The following is a 9,379-nucleotide window of genomic DNA, read 5'->3' as shown; positions in this document are numbered from 1 at the left end:
ACACACACACACACACACACACACACATACATACATACAGTACATATACATATACACATATATACATATAGGAATTTTATATACATGGTTCTTTGAAAATGAAGTCTTGTGAATGTGGTCTCTAATTATGAAATTATATATAACAAAAGACTAGTTCTTGTACTTGGTCTCAAGCTAGTAGTAGGGCTCTCCATACCTGAGCGTGTCCATTCTCCAGTGTGGATCATTCAGTCTAGCTGACAGCAGCTTCACTCCAGAGTCTCCTGGATGATTGTAGCTCAGATCCAGCTCTTTCAGATAAGAGGAGTTGGAGCTCAGAGCTGAGGCCAGCGACACACAGCCTTCACTTGTAATCATACATCCTGACAGCCTGCAGACACAAAACACAGCAGAAAACAGAAGCTCATTGTATAGTAAAAAGAAAAATAACTTAGGAAGGGTTCGATTTTTTGTTTTAAAGTCAACCCACTATTGTATCCAGTGTTTGAATGAATACAGTCCAAATATAAAAAAAAGTTTCTATTGAGAAATAATTCCTAAAATACTGTAGAAGCTACTTTTAAACTCCCCTTGTTATTCAATTCAATTTTTATTTATATAGTGACAGATCACAACAAAAGTCACCTCAAGGCACTTTATATTGTACAGTAGATCGTACAATAATAGATACAGTAGAAAAGCCCAACAATCATATGACTCCCTATGAGCAAGTACTTTGGCGACAGTGGGAAGGAAAAACTCTATTTTAACAGGAAGAAACCTTCGGCAGAACCAGGCTCAGGGAGGCGCGGCCATCTACTTTATTTGTTACCAGTTATCACTTGTTGACCTGAGCATTTCCAGTTTGCACTGTGTCCTCTTCAGCGCAGCAGATAGCATCTTCACTCCTGAATCTTGCAGATCATTGTGATTCAGGTCAAGCTCCCTCAGGCTACAAGTCTGTGAGATGAGAACTGAGGACAGAACGTCACAGCTTCTCTGTGAGAGTTTGCAGTCACAGAGCCTGGACAGAAAATAATAAACACGAAAAACATTTCATTTGAAATGTAAATAAAGTGCCTCTATCAACCAGCAAGAGTTAGAAACATAAGAAATTAGAAACAGATTGGTAACAGTTGCAGCTAAGTTAAATAATAAAATAAATCTTTCAGGGACCAGAGGGTGGGAATTTCCTAAGTGTGCAGCTGTGGGAAATGCATCGAAAACATTTGATTTCATCAGCTAAACATTTGCTATCCATAGTGTAAATCCTGCAAGTCACCACAAATTCCTCTGGGTGTAACATGCTATACAAATCTAGGCTGTATATAATAGAAATCATTAATAGAAAAATACTACAGGAGAATTCAGGGTGACCTTATCCAACCCTGACTTTATGAACAAGGAAGGTTTTTAAACCCAGTTGTTAAAGCAGAGAGAGAGTCCTCACAAATCCAAACTGGGAACTGGTTCCACAAATTCTACATATACACTCTCCAGCATTCTGGATCAATTGAAGGTGTTTCACTGAGCTTTTAATGTAATAAATGACAACACTCCACTCCAGAAGTATTAAATATATGAACTACTTTTTCAGCATCACTGTAAGCCAGGATGTTTTTAATTTTAGAAAGATTGTACAAATGTATGAAAGCAGTCCTACATTTTCCTAGCATTGTTCATAATTTCTTCAATCAGTGAAGACTAAGATGTCCTACCTTTACAGAGGAGTTTTCTAATGACATGCAAAGGAGCAAGCTTATTCCAGGCTAAATGAAGATCTTTCTGGTTTCTTTCATGCACAAGAGTCCTACAAATTGAGGATATAACATTATTAACAACTCCTCTGTCGAAGTTTAGGCCCTGGTGCTACATTTAATCTGTCTATCTGAAATTTAGCTCCCTCGTGTAATGTGCTGAGATGTGCAAAAAAGTCATACTAAAAAACCCAATAACAAATCAGCTACAGTGGGATGCAAAACTTTGGGCAACCTTTTTAATAGTCATTATTTTCCTGTATAAATCGTTGGTTGTTGCAATAAAAAAAATGTCATTTAAATATATCATATAAGAGACACACACAGTGATATTTGAGAAATGAAATGACGTTTATTGGATTTACAGACAGTGTGCAATAATTGTTTAAACAAAATCAGGCAGGTGAATAAATTTGGGCACCAGAAAAGAAGAAATGAAATTAATATTTAGTAGATCCTCCTTTTGCAGAAATTACAGCCTCTAAATGCTTCCGGTAGGTTCCAATGAGAGCCTGGATTGGGGTTGAAGGTATTTTGGACCATTCCTCGTTACAAAACATCTCTAATTCATTCAGGTTTGATGGCTTCCGAGCATGGACAGCTCTCTTTACCACAGATCTTCAGTAATATTCAGGTCTGGGGACTGAGATGGCCATTCCAGAACGTTGTACTTGTTCCTCTGCATGAATGCCTTAGTGGATTTTGAGCAGTGTTTCAGGTCATTGTCTTGTTGAAAGATCCAGTCCCGGTGCAGCTTCAGCTTTGTCACTGATTCCTGGACATTGGTCTCCAGAATCTGCTAATACTGAGTGGAATCCATGTGTCCCTCAACTTTGACAAGATTCACAGTCCCTGCCCTGCCCACACAGCCCCACAGCATGATGGAACCACCACCATATTTTACTGTAGGTAGCAGGTGTTTTTCTTGGAATGCTGTGTTCTTTGTTCTCCATGCATAACTCCCCTTGTTATGCCCAAATAACTCAATTTTAGTTTCATCAGTCCACAGCACCTTATTCCAGAATGAAGCTGGCTTGTCCAAATGTGCTTTAGCAAACCTCAAGCGGCTCTGTTTGTGCTGTGGGCGGAGCAAAGACTTCCTCTGCATCACTCTCGCATACTGTTGGTTGACTCTGACTGTTCTCACCATTCGTCGCTTCTGTCTATCCAAGATTTTTCTTGGTCTGCCACTTCAAGCCTTAACTTGAACTGAATCTGTGGTCTTCCATTTTCTCAATATGTTCCTAACTGTTATGTAAGCTGAAACAGCTTACATCTCTGAGACAGCTTTCTGTATCCTTCCCCTAAACCATGATGGTGAACAATCTTTGTCTTCAGGTCATTTGAGAGTTGTTTTGAGACCCCATGTTGCTACTCTTCAGAGAAAATTAAAAGAGGAGGGAAACTTACAATTGACCCCCTTAAATATTCTGTCTCATTATTGGATTCAACATGTATGTAGGAGGTCAGGGGTCACTGAGCTTACCAAGCCAATTTGAGTTCCAATAATTAGTTCTAAAGGTTTTGGAATCAATAAAATGACACCATGCCCAAATTTATGCACCTGCCTGATTTTGTTTAAACAATTATTGCACACTTTCTGTACATCCAATAAACTTCATTTCACTTCTCAAATATCACTGTGTGTGTCTCCTATATGATATATATAACTGACGTTTTTTATTGTAACAAACAACGATTTATACAGGAAAATAATGACTATTAACAAGGTTGCCCAAACTTTTGCATCCCACTGTATTTTGATTTTAAGGTGCAAGTCTGGCTGCATCTTTTGTGAGTTCAATCCAAAGATATTGGTGATGTAAAGTTGTGTTTTTGTGAAACAGCATTTTTCGGGCAAATAAAATATAAGTATAGTTCGATCTGCCCTAAACATCACATGCTTCATGAGAATCCAAGCATTGAGATATCTATGCTGCGATATTAGATCACACATAGTGTCATCTCATGTAGATCGAATTTACATTAAAGGCTCCAACCAAGATGTACAAAAGTAACTACAGCTTGCCTGGACATACACAAGGGCCCTATCATCTGTGCTTGCAACCTTATTATTATCATTATTATTATTAATTAGTTTATCAAGTATTTAGAGTTCTCATGCCTTTTAACTCTGTTCTGACCTGAGTGAATCCAGTCTGTAGTATGAACTCTTCAATCCAGCAGACAGTATCTTCACACCAGAATCTTGCACATTGTTGTTACTCAGATCCAGCTTCCTCAGATGAGATGAGTCACAGTTCAAAACTGAGGACAGAGCTTCACAGCTTCTCAGTGAAAGGTTACAGCCACTTAGTCTACAGGGAAAATAATCAGTCAATCAATCAATCAAATAACAAAGCAATGATTAGCTCTTCTAGTAAGCTGAGTATCTCAATGAATATCTTTGTACTTACACAGCTTTCTTGGAGTCTTTGATGACTGGTAGCAGCCTCAGAAGAGCCCTTTCTGAAACCTGATATTTCTTCAGCTCAAACACATCCAGATCCTTTTCTGATGACAATAAGATGAAGACTACGGCTGACCACTCGTCAGGAGCCAGTTCGTATGCGTAGAGACGCCCTAAACTCAGGATCAACTGGATTGTCTCTGCTAGAGAACAATCATTCAGTTCATTCAGACAATGAAAGAGATTGATAATTTTCTCTGTAGGCAGATTCTCACAGAGCTTGTTCTCAATGTACAGGACTGTCTGTTTACTTGCTTTTGAGATACTTTCTGAATCAGTCACAAGGCCTCTGAGTAGAATCTGATTGGTTACCAGTGAAAGACCCAGCAGAAAGCGGAGAAATAAGTCCAGGTGTCCGTTTGGACTCTGTAAGGCCTTGTCCACAGCACATTGGTAGAAGATTGTAGATGAGGTTTGTTTTTTTACCAGCAGATTGACTCCAGAGTTGATGAAGGTCAGATGGACATGAAGAGCAGCCAGAAATTCCTGAACACTCAGATGGATGAAGCAGTACACCCTGTCCTGGTACAGTCCTCTCTCCTCTTTAAAGATCTGTGTGAACACTCCTGAGTACACTGATGCTGCTGTGATATCGATGCCACACTCTGTCAGGTCTGATTCATAGAAGATCAGGTTTCCTTTCTGCAGCTGATCAAAAGCCAGTTTTCCCAGAGACTCAATCATCTCCCTGCTCTCTGGACTCCAGTGTGGATCTGTCTCAACTCCTCCATCGTACTTGACCTTTTTCACTTTGGCCTGAACCACTAGGAAGTGGATGTACATCTCAGTCAGGGTCTTGGGCAGCTCTTCCTCATCTCTGGTTTTCAGCACATCCTCCAGAACTGTAGCAGTGATCCAGCAGAAGACTGGGATGTGGCACATGATGTGGAGGCTTCGTGATGTCTTGATGTGGGAGATGATCCTGCTGGCCTGCTCCTCATCTCTGAATCTCTTCTTAAAGTACTCCTCTTTCTGTTGGTCAGTGAACCCTCTGACCTCTGTCACCATACTAACACATTCAGGAGGGATTTGATTGGCTGCTGCAGGTCTTGTGGTTATCCAGAGGCGAGCAGAGGGAAACAGATGTCCCCTGATGAGGTTTGTCAGCAGCACATCCACTGAGGTCGACTCTGTAACGTCAGTAAAGATCTCAGTGTTGTGGAAGTCCAAAGGAAGCCGACACTCATCAAGACCGTCTAAGATGAACACAACCTGGAAGTCTTCAAAGCTGCAGATTCCTGCTTTTTTGGTTTCAGTAAAGAAACAATGCACAAGTTCTACCAAGCTGAACTTTTTCTCCTTCAACACATTGAGTTCTTTGAAAGTGAATGGAAATGTGAATTCAATGTTCTGGTTGGTTTTGTCTTCAGCCCAGTCCAGAGTGAATTTTTGTGTTAAGACAGTTTTCCCAATGCCAGCCACTCCCTTTGTCAGCACTGTTCTGATTGGTTCATCTCTTCCAGTGGAGCCTTTGAAGATATCTTCTAATCTTATTGTTGTTTCTGATCTGTGCATTTTCTGGGATGCTGTTTCAATCTGTCTGACTTCATGTTCATCATTAACCTTTGTAGTCTTTTGTTCTGTAATGTAGAGCTCTGTGTAGATCTGATTAAGAAATGTTGGGTTTCCTGCTTTAGCGATCCCCTCAAACAAACACTGGAATTTCTTCTTTAGTTTGGACTTAATTTTGCAATGACACTGAACAAAAGCATCTTAAATACAGAAAGAAAAAAATGGAAAGATGTAAGAGTTAGTGAACAATGAAAACATCATGGATGTGTGTTATCAGTTCTACATTTACAGTGTAGGATATCAGTACAATATTACAAATTCTACCCATCTTCCTAAAACTTATCCAGATCCAGGCTGTCTGAGCCTTCTAGACCTCTCCCTTATCCTCCACTGTATCCTTAATTTTCTAGAGGTTACCAAAGGATTCTCAAGCCAGCTGAGAGAAAAATCTTCAGTGTGTCCTAAGTCTGCCCTTGGCTCTCTTCTAAGTTGAACTTTCTCAAGACCCCTCACTTAGAAGATGTCAGGAGACATTTTAGGCAGATATCTGAGACATCACTTAGTCATTATTAATAGATGGGACTGCTGCTCTGTTCAGGGCCTCTCCTTAATGGCTAGAGGTGGCAAAATTACTGAAATAATATTAGTAAACCAAAAAAAAAAAAAAAAAAAAGTACAGTCAGAGAATAGTGAGATTTGGCAGGTGAGGGTGACCCTATGATTGATACTATTATCATTTCTATTGAAAGCTCAAGTAGAATTTCTTTGTCTGCAGGTTTTGATCAGCTGACCTGCTGGTGCTGATCTGAAGTTTACTGCTCTTTGTGGATTTACACAACTGATAGAAACAAGCTAATACTTCACAAACTATCTTGGCAGTTTACTCTTTATACTTTCTTTACACTAGACTGTATTCAGTTGATATGAAGGTTGAATTCAGTGAATTTGTCAGGGTTCTGGGTTTTCTGACCTAGCATTTTGAGTTCCTGTGATTTATATCATTTTGTGTTGTGAATTATGTATCAAGTTCTCTTTGTTAGTCTATAGTTTATTTCTACAGGGTCTAGTAGTTTCTTGTGGCCCCGGTTTAGTTCCCTGATGGTTTAATCATTTCCCTCTGTATAGCTGACCCCTGTGCCTTCCTCTGTGTGTTTAAGTTTATACTGTTATGCGAGTTCTTGTGCCTTGTGTCCACTCCTTACGTTCCATGTTTTCCTCATCCCGTCATGTCTGTGCTTCCTCTCGTGCCCCTCTGTGCTCTCTCTCTCTCTCTCCTTCTCTCTCACTCACCCTCCAATCTGTCTCTGTGTCCTCCCAGTTTTGTCACGCGTGTAATTGCCCTCAGCTGTGTCTCCCAGCTGTTCCCTGTTCTACTATGCCATGGTTATATCAATGGCTATACACGGCCTCTCTCTCACTTCTATTCCAAAACTAAATAGTGTGCGGCCACTGCTCACTTTAAAACACTGAATCACCCCCAAAACTCTAACCCACCCTGCTAGACATGGACAATGTGAAGGTTAAGGCAAAAGAAGCTTTTGAAGCAAAAGTGTGTCATAAAGTTATAAAAAAGGTGTTTGTGTGTGTGTTTTTTAACATAAACTGGAATTAAGGTAAAATAGAAGTTTGGTTCTCCCTAATTTATGTTGGGTTTCCATCATTAAATTCTAGTGGACAAAATCTGCTAGCATTGTTGCTAGTCAGTCACAGATCATCTACTTTGGAAGTCTGGGAAACTGAGAAATTGTTCAACTCATATAGCAGATTAACTAAAGATTTGTTTGACTGGAGTTGAAAACTGTTTGTGGTTAGATATGGGCAGACTCACCTTTTCACACAGAAGCAAGTTAGTGAATTGTGGAAAGGTGAGAAAGGTTTAGATTAAATCAGCTATTTCGTCTCCCCCCTTTTTTATTACATATATTACAGTTATGTTATCAGTTTTTGCGTAGTATGATTTAGTACCATAATGAACACATACCTGTGGCATTAGCTGGTTGATCCTGCAGCAGAATTTGGGGAAATGGTTGTCCTGTTGAAAACCAATAATGGATTCATTTTCATTATTGTTTAAAACAACAGGTACAGCCTTTATATTTCCTCTAAATAGCAGACCTTCATTCCTTTTGATCTTCTTTAAAATCTTCTTTGTCACCGCTGCAGTCTTTGTATCATACATTTGCACCATCAGGTCCACTGTGTCCAGTCTGTCTGCGTTCTCCAGTCGACTCTTTTTGATTGGCTTGAAGCCATCCCTTGACTCAGTAACATTTTGCAGACACCACTTGAAGTTTTTCAGCTCTTCAGTTCCCAAAGTCTCCAGAGTTTCCCACAGCCATTCCTTTAAAAGCCCGTCTGTCTTTTTTATCTGATAAAGTAAGAGAACGTTTTTGATAATTCGTACACTAAACAATGAACAAGAAAGAGTCGTTTTATAAAATCTCACCAACATCTGAGTTATTAACAGAAAAAAAAAAACAAATAGACTGGTCAAACACAACAGATAATATAGGCTTTTAAACCATAAAAATCAACATTTTTGTGCGACTAACATCAAATTTAACTTTGCTTTCCAATTTTGCATTAACCTGGGATTGTTTCATTTTAGACAGGCTCTCTTAAAAAAGGACAGTCTAATTGTTAGGTCAGTGTTCTGCTTAGAGGTCCGAGTGACCTGAGTTGACTCTTTGCTGCTTGGTCTTTGTCATCCTGCCTGTGACTTTGTTATCAGAGTGCAGTCTGTTGTTCCCTGAGGCTGACAAAACTACCCAATTTTGTTTCCTATCTCAAGGTGTCTCTACATTAGAGGTAACATTTACTGTGCATTTATCTTCTGTGTTAAATTATATGCCAAGCATGAATGTGGTGTCAAACGTGATGTTGTACGCTGAGGTGGATAGGTGTTTTCTAACATGAAGAAGAGACAGAATAATGACTTGTTCAGGTTCAAATCAGGACGCTTCCCTTTGCTGTGGCTGTAATGTGATGTTTACCTCAGTCTAATTATCAGGAACAAAAGAGGAAATAATATTTTTTTTAATATAAAGAAAAGGAACTGAAACAGGATGAAGCATGACTTACAGCACTGCTGTTCAACACTGGACAGATCATCTGCCGGGGCCCAGCCTGATCCTGATCCATGACATGTTTACAACCGAGGATCTGAAGACTGAAGAGAGATCATCCAACTTTAATGAATTATTTAACTGTGCATGGTTAATATCTCTATAAAGAAGTGTTTCATGTAAAGTGAGAAAGCAGATTTATGAGTCACACCTTTACTTCAGTCTTTTAATCACAGACGCTCTGTTGATTTACAGTTCTGTGGTTTTACTGTTACTAGTATTTCAGTGACTTACTTCAAAGTTGCAGAGGATTCTTGTTCAGGTATGCTTGTTGTTTCAGGCATCAGTTCATGTTTAGATTCAGGTTCAATTTTAGTACAGTCTTGTGTTTGATTCACTCCACAAAACAGTGAAGAGGACAAACTGGAAGGGAGGCGCTTTCGAGTAATAAACACAGGTAACTCCAAGTACAAGTCAGTCGTTAGAGATCTGCAGCTGGGCCCAGGTCTGGCAGAATACAGTGTGTACCGCTGCTCTGAACTATAATGCGACACACACACACACACACACACACACACACACACACACACACACAC

The 9,379-nt window shown here is 39.6% G+C and overlaps 1 protein-coding gene across 1 annotated transcript; it reads right to left on the bottom strand.

Moving 5' to 3' along the window:
* Positions 1-152: 152 nt before the first annotated feature.
* LOC102288792 (protein NLRC3-like) lies at positions 153-9,323 on the bottom strand. The gene is made up of 8 exons (XM_005953066.3): positions 9,078-9,323; positions 8,800-8,887; positions 7,834-8,086; positions 7,700-7,750; positions 4,154-5,918; positions 3,881-4,054; positions 830-1,003; positions 153-370 (listed from the first exon to the last, which is right to left on the bottom strand). Exons 1-8 carry the CDS (start codon positions 9,125-9,127, stop codon positions 175-177), a joined length of 2,751 nt encoding a protein of 916 aa, XP_005953128.1. The 5' UTR covers positions 9,128-9,323; the 3' UTR covers positions 153-174.
* Between the last annotated feature and the right edge of the window lie 56 nt (positions 9,324-9,379).

This window comes from Haplochromis burtoni, unplaced genomic scaffold, assembly GCF_018398535.1.
Source record: "Haplochromis burtoni strain Fernald_Lab_line unplaced genomic scaffold, NCSU_Asbu1 Contig_2879, whole genome shotgun sequence".
In the NCBI taxonomy this organism is placed as follows: domain Eukaryota; kingdom Metazoa; phylum Chordata; class Actinopteri; order Cichliformes; family Cichlidae; genus Haplochromis; species Haplochromis burtoni.
Note: the sequence above shows the minus strand (reverse complement) of the source record. Positions and strands in the feature narration are given on the sequence as shown.